Source organism: Lithobates pipiens, unplaced genomic scaffold (assembly GCF_037356315.1).
Source record: "Lithobates pipiens isolate NorthernLeopardFrog02 unplaced genomic scaffold, aLitPip1_a1.2 Scaffold_18, whole genome shotgun sequence".
In the NCBI taxonomy this organism is placed as follows: Eukaryota; Metazoa; Chordata; class Amphibia; order Anura; family Ranidae; genus Lithobates; species Lithobates pipiens.
The window spans coordinates 137,426,058-137,446,633 of record NW_027507758.1 but is presented as its reverse complement, the minus strand read 5'-3'; the positions used below and the strand labels follow the sequence as shown (position 1 = coordinate 137,446,633).

Genomic DNA, 20,576 nt, shown 5'->3' with positions numbered 1-20,576 from the left:
GCCCCAATGATTATCAGGTACAATACTGATCATTAGAAGACAACCAGTTCGATTTTGTAGGACTTCCATTATAGACCCCTAAAGTAAAGGAAGAAAGGGATGAGATTTGTTTCATATTTGATATTGCTTTTGATTTGTAACACAAAGAAACTCTAAAGCAGTAAAGCTGAAACCACAAGAACTTAAAATCTTCAAGAGCACTACATTGCAAGGCAATAAACCACCAAACCCCACTATGCTAGCGCTATCGAGCAATATCTACTAAGCAGTCCTTCACTTTTATCAGTAAAAAATAATATTTTTACAAAATATGATGTAAAGTTGGCCTTCAAAATAGCATTGGAGAGTCACTTGTAACCAAATACCAATGATTTATTATCATGTGAAGAAAGCTTAAAGTAGAATAACCTAACTAACTCTAAACCTACTCCCATCCATTTTCTAAAACAAATCTATCTAGCTCTGTAAAGAAGAAATCACTGTACTTACCTGTTCTACAGCTCCGGTCCTGTTCCAAGCTGGGATGACAGCGGTGGCTTATCTGTGTAGGCAGATGCAGAGGAGGCAGCTGAAAATGGAACCCCAATAGTAACTTTATGGGTGACATCACTTCCCAGGCATTTCCCAGCCATTGTCGGTTCTCTCCTGCACACAGCATCCACCGCTGGAGACCAGACCGGATTGGCTTCAGAAAAGGTATGTTTCTTTTTTGTCAGGATTAAATAGATTTGTTTTAGAATGTGGCTCAGAGTAGATTTAGAGTTTATGTATGTCTTCCTTTTATTGCAACTCATCTCTTTAGAGAAGCCTATCTGGTCCCCACCTAACAACTGTACATTTATCTTCTCCATCAGCACATCTCCCACAGTTATTACTTTTTGTATCTCTTGACCTTCCCTCTTAGATTGTTAGCTCTAAAGAGCAGGGCCCTCTGATTCCTACTGTATTAAATTTTATTGTATTTGTACTGTCTACCTTCAAGTTGTAAAGCACTGCGTAAACTGTTGGCGCTGTGTAAATACTGTATTATAATAGTAATAATAATAACTGATCTACAAATCTAAAACTATTTGGGCTAAGCCTTGGCTATCCACTACTGTTATGTTTATCTTAGACATCCATTTTTATGCTGTTCACCAGCAAATATAAATACATAGAATTTTCACAGATTTGGTAGAGGTTAACATCTTCTCAACATATGTCCATATGTTTTTTTTTTTTCCATTAAACCTCAGAACGTGGCTATTTTACAATAATCTGTATTCAATTCTATAGCTTTAGTGCTACTGTATGGCTTATTATCAAAGTAATCCTGTCTAATACCTGGAATTTTGAGCTTTGTAACAGCTGCCCGATACACTGGCTGACTTTTTCTTTCGAGATTCATTGAAGGCAGGGAAACAACATGTACAGATTCAGATGCTGCAAGAGAAGAATAAAGGAACTTTCATTGAGTAATTATAGCTCACAGCTGGGTCAATATTTCTAAACTTGGCATTGAAACAATTAATCTATTTTATCTATTATAATATAATGTTTCAGAATGAACAGCTCTAATCAAAGCAAGGGAGGCTGCTTTTTGTTAATTCTAATGGACCAGCAATCTCAGTTATCTTATTCTAGATTTCCTTAAAGGTTCAGTATCATTTTAGTAGCTACCAGATGCAAAACAGCAACAACATCTGTATTCAATGGAAAAACTGAAGCTGCCTATCTGTAATTCTTTTTAGCAGGAAAAAAAAACTGATTTACAAATTATTGGGTTCCGCACACTAAAAGCCGGTTGTGCATACTGTATATGGTATTATTTTAAGCAAAATCATCAGCTGCTTGGCTCAATGCATTAAAAGCAGGTAAACTAATTTGTTTTTCTTCTTGTAATTATCAATCCATTTATTATGACTGTGCTTTATTTCTTATGAGCTGGTAAAATAGGCTGTTTTTAGAAAAATCAGTGCTCTGGGCAAGAATCAAATTGAGGCGCTATTGGCTGATATACTGCAGACCTCTGACACGACCTGCTTTATAGGGTGGATTATATTTTACTTCTTTGCGTATTTATACCTTTCTGATTTAAGTCAGAAGTTAAACAGACATTTTGCAAGAGTTCACTGAGTTCAGATTTTAATAAAATCTGAAATACTACACCATGAGAGTCTTCATTTTATGAGATACTAGGAAAGACGAAATGGAGGAACGATCCCAGGAAAGACAGATTTGGCAGAAAGTTGGTAAAAGGGCGTCTATAAAGTGATATGGGAATAATAAAAAAGAATGTTATATCTTCTATGAATCTAAAGGTCACATCAATCAGGAATGAATTAGGGGTCCCCACATTTTTAAAACAATGGGCCAGTTCACTTTTCATCACACGATTTTGGTTCAGACTATGGTGCCTGGGAGTAAACGCTTCTGACTCAGTAGTAGTACATTCCCCTTCCCACATTCCCCTGCATCAGGGGGAGTACAAAAAATGCCTTGATATCAGCGAGTGTAATCATTTCCCATCAGTGGTCACAATGTTGTTTCTGTATTAGTAGTGGGAGGAATGATGCCCCTATGACATTTGAAGGCATGGTTCCTCTGTGTCTGTCGGAGGAAAGTTCCCATGTGTCAGTGGGAAATTGAACCTCATCATTGGTGTTAGTGGTTACGCACCTTGTTGGATCTATGGCCCTTGCTGCTTCTCATACTGATGTCATGGCGAGTGCTAAAGAGGCACCATCAGAAAGGAGATCACTCTCGCCAGTTACATTGCAGAATGTTGGAATGCTCAGCCCGGCACCCACTGCCACTCTATATACAGCAGCTCCATCTGTTCAGTAAGCAGTGAAACAATCTCACTTGCAAGGATTTCTTAATATGGGGGCTAGTCTATGGCAGCCAGTGTTTGGGGGCCACTGCTATTAATAAAAGCACACATAAGAGTATTTATTTGGTAAAAAGTGGGAAGAAGCATATGTGGAAACAAAGCACACCACACTGCAAAGAACGTTAATGCACTGAAATGCACATCAGTCAGCAAGGTGGGTTTGGGTGTAGTGCAATGGTGTAAATTGGCACAAAGGGGTTTTGACAGTAAATATCTCCTAAACTTGCACTGTTTAGGAGATATTTACTTGTGAACCCACTGTTGATGTCGCCAGCGCATGCGCTCTGAAGGAGTCCTGTGCTGTGAACAGCAGCTCCCACACACATGCCCCGGAGTGACTTCATTATGGCTCATCCAATCAAAGGACCGGACCCCACTAACCTGGAAGGAAGACCGGATGAAGATGGAAGCCCTGTCGGGGGTAACAGCAAGCCACTGGAGGGCTTAGTTTTAATGCTATGCATACTAGCACATTATCACTTTACTTTTCAGGTTTCAAAAAAAAAAAAAAAAAATGGCAATTAACTACCACTTTAAGTTGCAGCAAAAACACAAACATATACACAAACTTCACATTGCACACCAACATACAAAAAGTTTGCACATTACACAAACATTCACATAAATGCATGTAAGCACATTCCTAGTCCATCATGTTGTTGTATTTTGCCTGTGTTTTCTATTATAGTACAGCATTACTTTAAATATTCTGGCTGATTGCTGCAGGGGTCAGGTTGTGTGTGACTTCTCCCTCTGCAGGTGTGTCATATCCTGTGTCTTGGGGTATAATTATCTGCATAGGACCAACCCCAGAAAGAGAGTCCTGTGGGAATAGATCTGTAAGAACTAAGAGCTGTGATGGGATTCTTCTTTTTCTTTGCCACTTTTACCATGGACCTGTTCTTCAGGTAATTTGTTGCTATGGACATTATCCATCTCAGGTATGGGCCACAATATATTCTCTATGCACCTTTTCCTATATGAACATCTAGGGACAGTGTACCAGTTCAGTAGCACAGCCTTTTTACCTTTACAAATTATACAACCAATTTGCATGCAATTGTTTAATTGTTTATGTATATATCTAATCTATATATATTTATATATTTGTTTGTCATGTGTTTGTCAATAAAATTACTTTATTTCAGTGAAGAAGGGGTCAGTGTCATCTACCGGGAAAGATGTTTAAGTAAAGGACAAGCGTAACCTTGGTGTATCAAAAGAACAATAACTTTGGGAGTTAAGCTCATGCAGCCCTGCCAGTTAAACAGCTATGTGCTGTTGCAAAATATTTGTACCTTTGTGGTCGAAGAGGAATCACACTGAATCTGAACACTACATACTAAAAGTGTCCTGCCCTTTAAGGGGTTTAGAATGCCGTGAGGTGGGGCAGGGCCTATGGTCATGTGACCAACATGATTGGCTGCCATATGATTGGAAATCTCCTGATCCTAATCAGGAATCAGGAGCTTTCCGTTAGCTGTTGATAACTTCGCCAGGAGCGCCAAGAGACCGCATATTTGCGTGCACTCGGCGCCAAGAGGTTAAGATTCTAAGAAAACTCACTCATCCATCCATGTCTTTGTTTTTTGCTGACAAATTACTTCGAAAAAAACACCCCCTAGCATTTCTGGCTGTGGCTATCCTGACTAAGGGCAGATGACTCATGTAGCATTTGCTTCCTGGAATCCATCTGCCCTTAGCTCAGGCATGCAGGCCTATTTTAAAAACCCTGTCCTCCTCTCCTGAAGACTCCTGGGATATATGACATCATTTGTCTAGACCTGGAAATTAGGAAGTAACTGAAGAACATAAAAAAGATGTTTAAAACAGGTAAATATGATATACTTGTCTCTTTACTAATGCTAGCAGCATTCAAAATAGTGTTTATTGAGAGAGTGAAGTTCCACTTTAAGTACACTTAGGAGAGCTTTAGGTACATTTAGGAGAACATACATGTTAACCTTCCAAGTTGGGACACATTTACAGGTAATAGTGGCCAGTTAGAGAAGGAAACAGGTGAGTGTGGCTGGTGATGGCTGTCCTGTTTGGTGGGAGGACAGTGGCACTTTATGTCTCTCACCTCGTGGTTCAGTTTCTAAATTGGAGCCTGCTGTGGGGTAGGGTTGGTCTATGGACCTGACCTGGGGAGTCATGATAGCAAGACCTTGCATTAATAAAAGTGTGGTAGCTTCCTGTGATGTGTGCCTATAGGGCAGTGATTCTCAGCCAGGGTTCCTCAAGAGGTTGCTAGGGGTTCCTTCAGCATTGGGCAATTTCAGCCTCTAGGATAAGTTCCCACTGACACTATTGATCTTTCTGACTATCTGTAAGGAGGTAATTCTTCCCAATGACCACAAGTGTAAGGACCATTCGTCCCACTGACCATTACCCTAATGTATCATGAGTTGTAGATTTCTAATTTTTAGCAGGGGTTCCCTGAGACCGGAGAACTATTTCAAGGGTTCCTCTGTGTTGAAAAGGTTGAGAAAGGTTGCTATAGGGCAAAGTGAATGCAATATACAGAATAATACTAATGTACAAAATGTGTGTGTCTAATGAAAACACAAGGGATTGGTGAAGAATGGCACATGTTTTGCATTCCTTTCTGGTAACGCTAATTAATTCACAAGTGAGGGGTCATTACCATGGTGTCCTTTGGCTCCTGGCATGAGGTGGTTAATGTCATAGGAAGTAAAGTGTGGATGTAGCACACTCCTAGTATAGGATGGTAGGTAGATTTAGTTTTCTGGCTTGCTCTGTAATCATTTGTGATCATTTGCCCTGATCTTCTCATGGTCTCACAGGCTAGGAGTCTGATTGTTTCCCCCAGCCTCTGGGGAAGGCTTCCAGGACTTGCGGTGGGAAATTCAAATGGCTGCCTTAAATATTTGAAAACGTTTTGGATCAAGGCTATAATGAACAACAATGAACAATAATCATGCGCTGCAGTCCAAAGGGATAGGTCTGCCCCGGCGGGAATGGGAGCCCCCACAGACAAAAGAAGGAGACTGCAGCGCATGGTCTAGCTCTGGATAAGGGGCTCTATGGGGGTTGACATCAACATTTTATACAATGACCTTAGATGTTTTATTGTCTTTGTTATGATTAATATGATTTTCTCTTTTCTAACTTGTAGTATGATATATTATCTCTGCTCTAAAAAACATCATATGTATGCAAATAAACTCCTGAAAAAGCGGTGAATTTCCCACTAAACATATTGAGCATGTCGATATGATTGCTACAGGGTTGACTGGTATTATTACCTTCTTAGTTGCACTCTAATATGTACAGAGCTATTTAACTATGTATGTCTTTTAACATGATGTTGTTAATGAAATAAAATTCTACTTTTTTATCTACCTTTTGTATGCCAAGTTTTATGGCACCATAAAAGTACATTATAGCCTTGATCCAAAACTTTTTCCACTATTGATAGGACAAAGTTATTATATTCATATGGCACTCTATTAAACTGGCTTGAAAATTTACTATGCCCTGGCCATTCCCTGGGGGGGTGTGCCCAGAGGGTGGTTTGAAGGCCTGAAGCCTGGAGGAAATTGTCTTTTTACCACCAGGGATGTATTTTTGATTTTCAGGGGGCTTCTAAGATCTCTGGACTGAATGCTGGCCCTCTTTATCAGGGGATCAAGTCTGAGGATGTAGCTGCTCTAGGACTCGTAAGTAGAAGCCCTGACTGAATACCTACAACTGTGTACAGTAATTAGGGAGACTTTAATTATTCTGAAGAAATCTTAGAGCTCCCAGCTGTGAGAAAATAGACTGTTCTGTAAAATACCTCATGGTTCCCAGCTGTGAGATCTAAACCATTCTACCTTTATTAAGAGAAAAATGTCCTCGTCAGCTGTTCTTAGGTATTTTGGAATATCTCATGCCCCTTATCCCTCTCCTTTTAAAATTCAGCAAGCAATAATCTTAAAAATACATCCCCCAGACTGTTGTTTGTGTAACTGAAAGCCTCTGCACTGCTCAAGAAGAAACTAGTTAAATATAGTGACCCCTGCGTGGGTAGTGCTACATGGAGTATTACTTTAGTGGGGCAAGAGGGGCTACCCTCTAGTGGGCAAGCTTCCTGTCTCAGTAACCCTGCTCACATGAACATTACACACAATCTGTACATTACACAAACATGCACACAGTCTACACATTGCACACAAACATACAAACAAACATGCACACAAACATGCACAGAATATGCACATTACATACAAACATACACAGAATTTGCACATTACAAACAGTCTTCACATTTCACACTAATCACAATCTGCGCATTACTCATAACTACATATACAATCTGCACATTTACACACAAGCATATGCACAGTCTGCACATACAGTAATGCACAATCTGCATATTACATATAAATATACATGTAGTCTGGTCAATTCACACAATCTTCACATTGTACACAAGCATACACATAGCCTGGACATGACACACAATCTGCACATTACACACAAACATACTTACAATCTGAACATTACACACAACACAAAGATAAACAATCTATACATTAAACACACAGTCTGCACATTACACACAAGTATGCACACAGCACAGCATTAGAAACAGTTCTAAAAAGTTTGAATGCTCTGGCAGATATCGTGAAATTTGGGCATTAATATTGAAAATATGGTTAAAAATATCCTTATTTAGGGATAATGACCATATGAAGCCATTTATTATCACATAGTTGTTTGGTTCCTTTGTTTAAACCATAATGACAACAGAAATCACCTGAAAGGCCCTGATCAAAAGTTACATACCCTATAATGTTTGGCCTTGATACAGACACACAAGGTGACACACACAGGTTAAAAAGGCAATTAAAGATTTGTTTCTCACATCTGTGGCTTTTCTTCAAGCAAGCTCCTTAGTAAGGAGCAGTATTTTCCCTTTCTCACCAAATTGGGTGATATCTCCGATGAGTGGAGCAAGGTGGAAAAAAAGAAGTTCCATGCTACCTAAAATACTAAAACTTTATCCCTTCACGGAGGAAGAAGTCAAGCACCTGGAGTCAGCAACCTTGGTGGATGCAGCGCTGATGAGACTGGTCAGATATGTGACCCTTCCTCTTGAAGACATGACCTCCTTTAAAGAGCCCTTGGAAAGACGTATCGATTCCAATATAAAATGGATCTACCTAATGGCAGGCTTGGCCTGCAAGCCGGTCCTAGCATTAGCTGTGTCTGAAGCCATGGAAACATGGATGGACAGTGTCAACGAGACTCTCAGAGGCATCTTCTCCAGTGAAATGCCTAGACAGGAACTCAGACTGTCATCAGCCTTTCTGGGGAGGCTTCCATTGATGTCATGCGCCAGGCATGCCCTATGGCTCCGGCCATTGTTGGCTGATCCAGCTTCCAAGCAATTTGGGTGCCAAATTCCCTTTGAGGGTGCTTTCCTCTTCAGCAATAAACCAGATAGCGCCATAACCCAGGCCATGGACTTACAGAGCCATAGACAGGCCTTTCCGAGGAAGCAGAATACCGAACGGGCCAGAGAGGTGTGCAGCTACAAGCCTGGCTAGGAGTTTACAAAGCCCTTGAAATCTAGGCAGTGTTCCTTCAAGAAACTGGCTAAAGGTGGTTCCACCAGCAACCGGGAATTTGCAAAGTCTTTTTGACTCCACTTTCGGCATGTCAGGGCGGCCTCAATCCAGGACTTCTGGACCATCAGAACGGTCTCCTCAGACCATGCATGGGACTTCAGCAGCGCCTCAGGGTCAGTTTCATCCCTACATTCCTTTCCACCCTCAGAAGAAAAAAGGCAGATCCTATTAGCCTACGTAAACTCTTTGTTGGAGCAAGGCGTGGCTATTCCCGTTCTGGACAATGAGCAAGGCCATGTTCATAGTGCAGAAAAAGAACGACACATGGAGACCGGTCATAGATTTGACCCATCTCAAGCGATTCAATAAAAAATAAAAATTCAAGATGGAGTCTCTATACACGATCCAACAGTTCGTCAAACTAGGGGACTGGTTAGCGTCGATCGATCTAAAAGATGCTGACTTCCATGGTAGCAGTGGATTTTCGGCAATTTCTACAGTTTGCCATAGGCCAGCTGCACTTACACTTCATCTATTTCTCATTCGGGCTAACAACATCGCCTCGAAAGTCTCCAAAGTTTTGTTGGCTGTCGTGGCTCTGCTGCAAGTCAAGGGGATTCGTCTTAATCACTACTTAGACAATCTCATTCTCTTATCACAACACAAAAGTCAACTTCTAGAATACAGAAGCTTGATCATCTTCACTCTTCAAGATTTCAGGTGGCTCCTGAATCTAGAGAAGAGTCACCTGGAGCCCTCACGGTCCCTTGTGTTTCTCAGAGCCCACTTCGACGCCATCTGCCTGAAGAGAAGGTTTCTGTGGTCCAAGACAGAGTTTGATTGGTGCTTTCTTCAGCCCATCTCTTTGCCCTCCAGTGTCTGAAGGGGATAGGCACCATGATGGCCATAATTCCCATGGTGAAGTGGGCACAGTGGTGGATGTGGCCTTTCCAGAAAGGGTTCCTCCAACAATGGAGATCAGACAGCAAGAACCAGCCCATCTATCTCACTCCAGCCATGAAGGCGTCCCTCCTTTGGTGGTTACTATAACATCAGATGCCAGCAACAAGGGCTGGGGCACTCATTGTCTGTAGCACAGGGCAGGTGGAATTACTTCTCTCATGGGATAGTGTCCAACATTCTGGAACTCCGGGCTAAATTCCAGGCGCTACTAGAAATTCATTATCTAACTGTGATCTTCCGTAATGCTCAGGTTGGACAATACAACCGCAGTGGCCTACATAAAGAGGCAGGGTGCAACATGCAGTGAGTCCCTGCTACAGGAGGTGGATCAAGTTAGGATCTGGGCTCAGAGGAACTTGTCCAACGTTTCAGAGGCCTACATTCCCGGGACCCAAAAAGTTTAGGCAGATTTCCTTTCTCGATTTCGGATGAAGAGCAATGATTGGGCTCTCCACAAAGAGATGTTCGAGTGGCTCTTGACCCTAGGAGTTTCACCAGAGGTTGACCTTTTCACCTCCCCATGCAACAACCAGTTGACCAAGTACTACTTGAGGTTCCAAGATCCTCAGGTCTATGGGATAGATGCCCTCATGGATCGATGGAGGTTCCACAAGGCCTATGCCTTTCCCCAAGGGGCCTGTAATTCTCCAGTTCCTTCGGAGACTCCGAACGGAGAAGGTGGAAGTGGTAGCAATAATCCCTATCTGGCCCAACAGGCCATGGTTTCCCCTCTTGATCCACAGCTATTAAGACCCAGACCTACTGTCTTAGGGCATGACCCAGCACCCCTGTCCTTCTCACCTGCACCTCAGAGCCTTGTCCTTGAGAGTGGAAGGCTCAAGGCTCTAGGCTGCCCGGAAGAGGTCATCCCTACCCTCCTGAACGCTAGAAGAAGGAGCACCAACAGGGTCTATGAGCGAATATGGGCCAGATTCTCAGACCACATGTCTTCCAGGTCCAACCCGTGTAGTGCCCCTGCAGTACAGGACATTGTAAGCTTCCTGCAATCAGGTCTAGTCCTGACCCTATCAGTTAGCTCCCTTCGGATACAAGTATCGGCCATCTTGGCATTCACAGGAGTATCTTGGGCCAAGCACTCTCTCGTCTGCAAATTCTTCAAAGGGGCTATCAGGCTCAGGCCCCAGAAGAAGCTGAGGTTCCCCAAGTGGAATATCCCTCTTGTTCTGGATTTCTTCTCCCAGCTCAGATCTGTTCCTGACAAACCACTCTTGTTTAAAGAACTTACTCTCAAAATCATCTTTCTGGTAAATGTCACTTCAGCAAAAAGAGTATCTGAAATCAGGGATCTGGGTTCAAAAGAGCCCTTTCTAACTTTCTTTGCAGAGTGGTGCTAATCCCCATGCTGGGGTCGAACCCTAAGTTGACCACAATTTTCAATGAAAACCAAGAGATTGTGCTCCCCACCTTTAGATCAACTGATAACCTGGATGTCCATCCCCTTGATGTGGGGCACACGCTAAAACAATATCTGGAAGCCACAGCTCCCTTTCGTCTATCAAATTTTCTCTTCAGCCTCCTCAATGGAAAGAACAGAGGAATGCGGGACTCAGTTAAATCCAGTGCAGCGTCGATCGTTCAGGCTATTCAATGGCCTTATAAAGCAAAGGGTTTGGCTTTTTCGGAGGCAATGATAGCGCATTCAACCCGGAGCATTCCAACATCATTGACGGCTTCACGACATGTCGCGCCCAAAGTAATCTGTAGGGCAGCATCCTGGTCTTCTATTAATACGTTTGTGTCCCATTACTGTGTTGCACCAGCTGCCCTATCGTCTTTCAATTTTGTTTTACAAGTACTGTCGGTTGACAGTGTTAAATACATTTTCTTTGCTCAGCATTTGCCCACATGGGTGTGTATGGTGAGATATTTCCCACACATATGCTGCCATGGAGTCTGTCAGGAAAACGGAAAAGTTCCTATCAAATACTTACCGTAATCTTTCTTTCCTGATAGAGTCCATGGCAGTATTGTAGTAGTAGTTCCCTCGTAATGTCTGGAGTAGGCCAGTTACGGAACATGACCCTTGGCCGCAGCAGAGATTTATGGGAGAGGGCTCCTATAGAGTAGTTATGGAGGCGGGACTAAACCCACACATATGCTGCCATGCTGTCTATCAAGAAGGGAAAATTATGGTAAGTATTTGATAGGAAATTTTATGTTATCCACACTCCTTCACTCTCAATGTTTCATATGTTTGTAATCATCAGCAGGCAAACAGGCTTTACCAGGCACAATACTCAGTAGATCTATATTAAATGATCCCAGAGATCCTCCGCTATTTCCGACCAGTGTCTCCAGGGATGGGAAAATATGTGGAAAAGAAGCACAGCATAGCATAAAATCCTTTAAAAAAATCCTTATTTCTTTTAAAATCGCATTACACTCACATGTGAAGGTGTCTACCGTCACAGGTAAATAGGCATGAATACATATACGGGCTTCTTCCAGATCTGTCAAACCTGCAGGCGAACACCTGATTCAGCGTGTTGATGATACCTCCAAACAGCACACCCTATGTATGTTTCCTCGTTAGACGTCTTCACGGGCAGTGGCCCCACGTGGCACCCTACGTATGTAGGGTGTTCTATTTGGAGGTATCATGTTGATAGATCTGGAGCGAGTACTGTATATGTAGAACCACCTTTCACTGCAATTTCAGCTGCAAGTCTTTTTAGTATGTCTCTACCAGCTTTGCACATCTTGAGAGTGAAATGTTTCTTCTTTGCAAAATCTCTGTCAGATTGGATGGAGCGCATCTGCTAGCAGCAATTTTCAAGTCTTGCTACAGATTCTCAATTGGATTTAGATCTGGACTAGGCCATTCTAACACATGAATATGTTTTGATCTAAACCATTCCATTGTAGCTTTGGCTGTATGTTTAGGGTCCTTGTCCTTCTGGAAGGTGAACCTCCATCCCAGTCTCAAGTCTTTTGCATACTCTAACAGGTTTTATTCTATGATTGCCCTGTATTTGGCTCCATCCATCTTCCTATCAACTCTAACCAGCTCCCCTGTCCCTGCTGAAGAAAAGCATCCCCACAACAAGATGCTGCCACCACTATGTTCCATGGTTGGGATGGTGTGTTTGGGGTGATGTTCAGTGTTCGTTTTCCGCTACACACATAGCATTTTGCTTTTAGGCCAAAAAGTTCAATTTTGACCTCATCTGATCAGAGCACCTTCTTCCACATGTTTTCTGTGTCCCCCACATGGCTTCTCACAAACAGCAAATAAGACTTCTTATGGCTTTCTTTCAGCAATGGCTTTCTTCTTACCGCTCTTCTATAAAGGCCAGATTTGTGGAGTGCACAACTAATAGCTCCCTCCTGAACTGTGGATCTCTGCAACTCCTCCAGAGTTACCATGGGCCTCTTGGCTGCTTCTCTGATTATTGCTCTTCTTGCCTGTCAGTTTAGGTGGATAGCCATGTCTTGGTAGGTTTGCAATTGTGCCATACTTATTCAATTTTCGAATGATGGATTGAACAGCGCTTTGTGAGATATTCAAAGCTTGGGATATTTTTTTATAACCTAACCCTGCTTTAAACTTCTTCACAACTTTATCCCTAACCTGTCCGGTGTGTTCCTTGGCCTTCATGATGATGATTGTTCACTAACGTTCTCTAACAAACATCTGAGGGCTTTACAGAACAGCTGTATTGATACTGAGATTAAATTACACACAGGTGGACGATATTTACTAATTAGGTGACTTATGAAGGCAATTGGTTCCACTAGATTTTAGTTAGGGGTATCAGAGTAAAGGGGGTTGAATACAAATTCACACCACACTTTTCAGATTTCCTTCCACTTCACAATTATGGGACACTTTCTGTTGGTCTATTACATAAAATTCCAATAAAATACATTTACATTTTTTGGTTATAATATAACAAAATGTGGAAAATGTCAAGGGGTATGAATAGTTTTTCAAGGCACTATATGACAATGCTGAAAATTTGATGTACTTTTCCTTACCTCTTTGTTTATTTTCTTCACTTCGAACAATGGGCTTGAGCACAGCATGGTTAACTCTTCCTGCACTTTCTCCAGGATTAGAAACTTGGCCCCGAAATCTGCGAACAGTTCTCATTCCAGCAAGCTGGGGAAGTGGTGACCTACCATCAGGATGTCGGGAGCGTAGTCTAAACAATCTCCTTGGAAGTTTCTTTTCTTAAAGGAACACAAAATAAAAATGTAATTGTTATTTATTTATCATATAGTCAGTTTACATAATACATAACCACTACATATATTTACTTAAAATAATGTTAATTATTGTTTAAAAAAAAAATACAATATTGGTGAATAAGAAACACTGTCACTGTGCTGGAGGTATTACAGTGATAATGCCCAGATATACCTGCCATGGCTACTGTCAATGTGTGTACATGATTTTATAGAGTTCAAAGAAGGGAAAGCCACTCCAGGTGAGCAATCACTGCAATCTGGATGCACTGGGTGCAAGCTACGGTTTCCAAACCAGTTTGAAGAAGCACTCTTGACAGTGTGAAACGCGTCACCTCCTGGGTCCTGTGTCATTGTCTTGGTGGCTGTCATTTGACCTTTCATGGAATCACATTGGATCGTTCCTGTTGTTGTGCAGCCTTCCTTTCTTTTACATGATTTTATACACTGCTACCTTTAAACAGGTTGCTATGGATAATTATCCATGCAAGTTTTTTATTCATGCAGGTTTGTTCATCATTGTCTTTGTTAGCTGCATATGTATTTCAAGACTTAGCATGTTGGTCACATCCCTGTATGTTTTGCTAGATAGATTCAAGTACAATTTTGCAAAATCACCATTCATGTATGCCATAGCGATTTAACCTTGATCTTGTTCAATTACTTTAGTTAATCAGAACCAATGTGTTTGATTCCCTGGGCCCACTTGCCATTCCTGGGTTAGTAAAACAAAAAATCTGAATCCAAAACCTTTTAACTTTTTTGTTTGAGATAGAGTAGGAAATAATCCCTTATAGTTTGTTGCTTTTTTGCCATCTGTTTCACAACTAAAAGTAAGAGGATTTTTTTCAAACTGAGGGAAATCTACTCTTGAGTAGGGATGAGCCGAACACCCCCCTGTTCGGTTCACACCAGAACCTGCGAACAGACCTAAACTTCGTGTGAACTTTAGAACCCTATTAAAGTCTATGGGACTCGAACGTTCACAATCTAGTGCTCATTTTAAAGGGTAATATGCAAGTTACTGTCCTAAAAAGTGTTTGGGGACCTGGGTCCTGCGCAGGGGACATGGATCAATGCAAAAAAAAGTTTTAAAAAAGACAGTTTTTTCAGGAGCAGTGATTTTAATAATGATTAAAGTGAAACAATAAAAGTGTAATATTCCTTTAAATTTCGTAGCTGGGGGTATCTATAGTATACCTGTGAAGGGGCGCATGTTTCTGGTGCTTAGAACTGTCCCTGCACTAGTGATGGACGAACTTCCGACGGGACGTTTCGCGAAAGCGAAATGCGAACGGACCCAAACGTTCGCGAAACCGAACGTTCGCCGCGGGCCCCATTGACTTCAATGGGAGGCGAACTTTGCAAACCTTCATGTCGAATTTGCGGCCACGTGGTAATTATTAGGGGGTAAAACGTAGTCCCACCATCTGGACAATGACATAATACATGTATGAGGTGAATTTGGGATCGATAACTACAAGCATTTTTATTTTATTTGGGAAATTGTTCTAACAATTCAGGACTATGGAGCTAATGAAGGCAATGGAGGAGAGGGAAGGTCAGGGACCAGGGTAGGCAAAGAAGAGGGTGCAGGAGATGATCACCAGCAGCGTGACATACCGGAATGACACATGCACCGTGATAGAGGCATCTGACAGCAGCACCGTAATACAGAGCACTGACAGCAGCACCGTGACATACAGCGCTGACAGCAGCACCGTGACATACAGCGCTGACAGCAGCACCGTGACATACAGCGCTGACAGCAGCACCGTGACATACAGCGCTGACAGCAGCACCGTGACATACAGCGCTGACAGCAGCACCGTGACATACAGCGCTGACAGCAGCACCGTGACATACAGCGCTGACAGCAGCACCGTGACATACAGCGCTGACAGCAGCACCGTGACATACAGCACTGACAGCAGCACCGTAAGCAGCCCCAGGAGGAAGTCAGCACAGCACAGGGATGGTGTGATCCCCTCATAATAAGAACCCCCAGGAGGAAGTCAGCACAGCACAGGGATAGTGTGATCCCTTCATAATAAGAACCCCCAGGAGGAAGTCAGCACAGCACAGGGATATCATAAGCAGCCCCAGTAGAAATATGACACCGCTCAACCTCTTCAAAGAGGAGGGTAGGGGCATATAGTACGGTGTGCTTTTTTGGGTCAAGGAAGTGAGCCAAATGAATTAAGAAGGTCTGTGTGCTTGATTAAAAAAATAGTTTATAGACATATACATGGTCTACTGGTCACATGTGTTGAATTCCTCCGAGATCCATGCCTCATTCATTTTTAGAAATGTGAGGTAGTTAACACTGTCGTGAGCTAGGCGAGTACGCTTATCGGTCACAATCCCCCCTGCTGCGCTGAACGTCCTTTCGGACAGGACACTGGATGAGGGGCAAGCCAACAGTTCGATTGCAAATTGGGCAAGCTCTGGCCAGAGGTCAAGCCTGCCCACCCAGTAGTCTAGGGGTTCATCACTCCTCAGAGCGTCCACATCGGCCGTTAACCCAATGTAGTCGGACACCTGACGGTCTAGGCGTTCCCTGATGCTGGATCCGGATGACACCTGTCGATGGGTCGGCTGAAAGAATGACCTCATATCCGAAGTCACCAACACATCTTCAAACCGGCCTCTTCTTGCAGGCGCTGTTGGATTGGTACCCGCAAATCCTTCTCTGGGAGTGGGAATTGCTCCTCTGCCAGCGCACGCAAAAGCAGAATGCAGCATTTCTCGAAGCAAGGCCTGGAAGTGCTGCATTCTGACAGCCCTCTGCGACGGCGGTAACATTTCCGCCATTTTGTGTTTGTACCGGGGGTCTAAGTACGTTGCCACCCAGTACTGGTCCTTGACCCTCATGCTTTTTATACGGGGGTCCCTATTAAAACACTGGAGCATGAAGGCCCCCATTTGCACTAAAGTGGAAGCGGTGTGGTGGCCTGGCTCCTGCTCATCATCCAGGATAATGTCGTCCTCTTCATTCTCCTCTCCCCATCCTCGCACAACAGGGATCCCAGAAAGGTTTAAAGCATGCTCTTCTTGCTCCTGCTCATCCGCCCCGGCACCATCCTCCTCTGACTCCTCATCAGACTCCTGTTGTTGACTTGTCTCAGATAGAGTAGCCCCCCCTGGGAATTCATCCAGCATTGCGACTTCCTCATCTTCCCGCTCCTGCTCCTCCACAGCCTGATCAATGACACGACGCAATGCACGCTCCAGAAAGAAGGCATAAGGTACCATGTCACTGATGGCGCCATGGCTGCGACTGACCAGTTTGGTGATCTCCTCAAATGGCCGCAGAAGTCTGCATGTGTCGCGCATGAGCAGCCACTGGCGCGGTGAAAAAAAACCCAGCTCCCCAGAACCGTTTCTTTCGCAGAGTTCATACAGGTAGACGTTAACTGCACGTTTCTGCTGGAGCAGCCTATCAAGCATATAGAAGGTTGAGTTCCATCGCGTCGGGCAATCGCAAATAAGACGTCTGACCGGCAGATGGTGTCGCCGCTGAATGTCAGCAAGGCGAGCCATGGCCGTGTAAGATCTTCTGAAATGGGCCGAGATTTTCCTTGCCTGCCGCAAGATGTCCTGGACCCCAGGGTATTTGACAAGGAATCGCTGCACGACCAAGTTTAAGACGTGTGCCATGCACGGCACGTGCGTGATTTTGCCCTGTTTCAATGCGCTAAGCAGATTGGCACCGTTGTCACACACCACTTTACCAACTGTCAAATTGAGCGGTGTTAGCCACTCATCTGCCTGTGAACGCAAAGCTGAAAGGAGTGCCGGGCCAGTGTGGCTCTTTGCTTCCAGGCACAACAGACGCAGCACGGCATGGCAACGTCTCACCTGGCATGTGGAATAGGTTCTGGGGAGCTTGGGCGGTGCAGCGGAAGAGACGCTAGCAGCGGAAAAGGAGGAGGCAGCTGAGGAGGAGAGGGAGGAGGATGGAGTAGGAGGAGGAGAAGAAGAGTCAGGCCTGCATGCAATCCGTGGCGGTAAAACCAAATCTACACGGGTGCCACGGGTTACATGCTTGACGGCCGTCAGAAGGTTCACCCAGTGGGCAGTAAAACTGATATACCTTCCCTGCCCGTGTTTGCTAGACCACGTGTCTGTGGTCAGATGTATCTTGGCACCGACACTGTGTGCCAGAGATACATTCACTTGCCGCTGAACATGGCCATATAGCTCTGGGATGCCCTTCTCTGAGAAATACTTCCTTCCTGGGACCTTCCATTGTGGTGTTCCAATGGCCACAAATTTGCGAAAGGCCTCCGAGTCCACCAGTTTATATGGCAGTAGTTGGCGGGCTATGAGTTCTGACAAGCCAGCCGCCAACCGTTGGGCAAGAGGGTTATCCGGCGTCATCATTTTTTTACGCTCAAACATTAGGCCCACGGAAGCCTGCCTTTTTGCAGAAAAATGTGAGCTTGGCGTGATGGAAGGTGGAGTGGAGGACAATTGTGAGGAGAGAGGAGAAGGAGAAGTAGAAGACGAGGCTGGACGGTGAGAGCCTGCAGTGTGGCTTTGTGTGTTCCGTTGCTCCCACTGGGCTCGGTGATGGCTGCTCATGTGCCTTCTTAAGGCGGTCGTCCCTAGGTGAGTATTGGGCTTACCGCGACTAACGCGTTGACTGCAAAGATTGCAGATGGCAACGCTATTGTCAGCAGCGGACACGTTAAAAAAAGCCCACACTGCGGAGCCATGTGCCGGTGTCCTGGGAGCGCCAGATGTGACCGTACATGGTCGATGACTCGCTCCTGATACATTTGCAGTCTGCTTTGTCCCTCCTGTGCAATGTAAGTTATTCCTGCTTCTCCTCCCTATCTGCTGGTCCATATCTCCCTCTGAACTCCCCTCCTCTTCCTCTCTTGTGGGCACCCACGTGACATCACTAGACACGTCATCATCAACGTCACCTTCCCCACCGCTATAAGTAGAGATCTCGGAGTAGGCAGCAACACCGGGGACCAACCTCCTCCTTGGGCTGATCTGGGTACTGTCGTCAGACTGCTGAGTAGCGCTTGTTGCTACCTCCTCTTCCTGATCCAATACCAAGAGTGGCTGCGCATCAGAAATGTCCTCTTGATATGGATCGGAAAATAATTCCAGTGACTCAAGCGGAAGGTATGTGGTGGTGGTGGTGGTGGTCGTGTTGTTGGTGGTAGTGTCTTTGGGGGTGCACATAGCAGAGAGTGAAGAAGAGGGTGCAGATCGAGAGGATGAGGAGGGTGCAGAAGAGTAAGGCTGAGCGAGCCACTCAACCAAGTCTGGTGCATCCTTTAAAGTAATTGAACGCACCTTCTGCAACTTCCCACTTTGGCTCAAGCCTGTTGCTCCTGCCCTACCCCTACCACCCCTGCGGAAGGGCCTGCCTCTTCCTCTGCCTGTCATTTTTTAAATGACCCTGTGACAAAACTCTTAGTCCCTATACCGATGAAGGACTGCTGCAGTATAGGGCAGCAGTCAGCAGTGGTGCACGTCAACCCTATCTATTGTGGACCGATAGCGGTCCTTACAGAACAGCAGACTGTACCGCACTCAAGCCTATGTACCGTAGCACCCTATACCAAGTTACCAGTCCTTATAAGAACTTTTGTGGACCAAGCAGGTTGTGTATTAGTGTTTAGCAGACTGTACGTCAGTCCCTATACCGCTGAAGGACTGCTGCAGTATAGGGCAGCGGTCAGCAGTGGTGCACGTCAACCCTATCTATTGTGGACCGATAGCGGTCCTTACAGAACAGCAGACTGTACCGCACTCAAGCCTATGTACCGTAGCACCCTATACCAAGTTACCAGTCCTTATAAGAACTTTTGTGGAACAAGCAGGTTGTGTGTTAGTGATTAGCAGACTGTACGTCAGTCCCTATACCGCTGAAGGACTGCTGCAGTATAGGTGAGCGGTCAGCAGTGGTGCACGTCAACCCTATCTATTGTGGACCTATAGCGGTCCTTACAGAACAGCAGACTGTACCGCACTCAAGCCTATGTACCGTAGCACCCTATACCAAGTTACCAGTCCTTATAAGAACTTTTGTGGACCAAGCAGGTTGTGTATTAGTGTTTAGCAGACTGTACGTCAGTCCCTATACCGCTGAAGGACTGCTGCAGTATAGGGCAGCGGTCAGCAGTGGTGCACGTCAACCCTATCTATTGTGGACCGATAGCGGTCCTTACAGAACAGCAGACTGTACCGCACTCAAGCCTATGTACCGTAGCACCCTATACCAAGTTACCAGTCCTTATAAGAACTTTTGTGGAACAAGCAGGTTGTGTGTTAGTGATTAGCAGACTGTACGTCAGTCCCTATACCGCTGAAGGACTGCTGCAGTATAGGGCAGCGGTCAGCAGTGGTGCACGTCAACCCTATCTATTGTGGACCGATAGCGGTCCTTACAGAACAGCAGACTGTACCGCACTCAAGCCTATGTACCGTAGCACCCTATACCAAGTTACCAGTCCTTATAAGAACTTTTGTGGAACAAGTGAGTTGTGAATGTTTAGCAGACTGCAGCAGAAGGGCAGCAGTCAAGTATAATATCCTTTCTATATTTGGAAGAAAGAATATTATACATGTACAAGCCTATTACTGTACCACTGATACCAGTCCTGAAAAGAACCTTTGTGGAACTAATAATAACAGCAAGTCTTTAAAATTACCCTCACTGCCTGACAACACTGCTTCCTTCCTGTCCCTATACAAATTGGCAAAAAAAGAGAACGATTAGTGGTTACTGGAACAGCTCTTTTGTGGACCTTGATAGTAACAGCTAATGATGATGATGATGATGATGAAAGACTAATCTGGCTGTCCCTGTAGCATACACCGTCCTTTCCCTTTCTCTAAACTAACAAAAGACACTCAGGCTGCTGCAAGAATCAGCAGCACAGCAAACCTATCAACACCTAACACCTATACCAGTCCTGAAAAGAACT

At 44.3% G+C, this 20,576-nt stretch overlaps 1 protein-coding gene across 1 annotated transcript in view; it reads right to left on the bottom strand.

Moving 5' to 3' along the window:
• The window catches only part of FNDC1 (fibronectin type III domain containing 1), a 260,345-nt gene that overhangs the window by 138,082 nt on the left and 101,687 nt on the right, over positions 1-20,576 (bottom strand). The window contains exons 2-3 of the mRNA XM_077486174.1: positions 13,414-13,608; positions 1,324-1,422 (exon numbers count right to left, since the gene is read on the bottom strand). Of these exons, the coding sequence (XP_077342300.1) occupies positions 1,324-1,422; positions 13,414-13,608 (294 nt within the window). The remainder of the gene's footprint in view (positions 1-1,323; positions 1,423-13,413; positions 13,609-20,576) is intronic.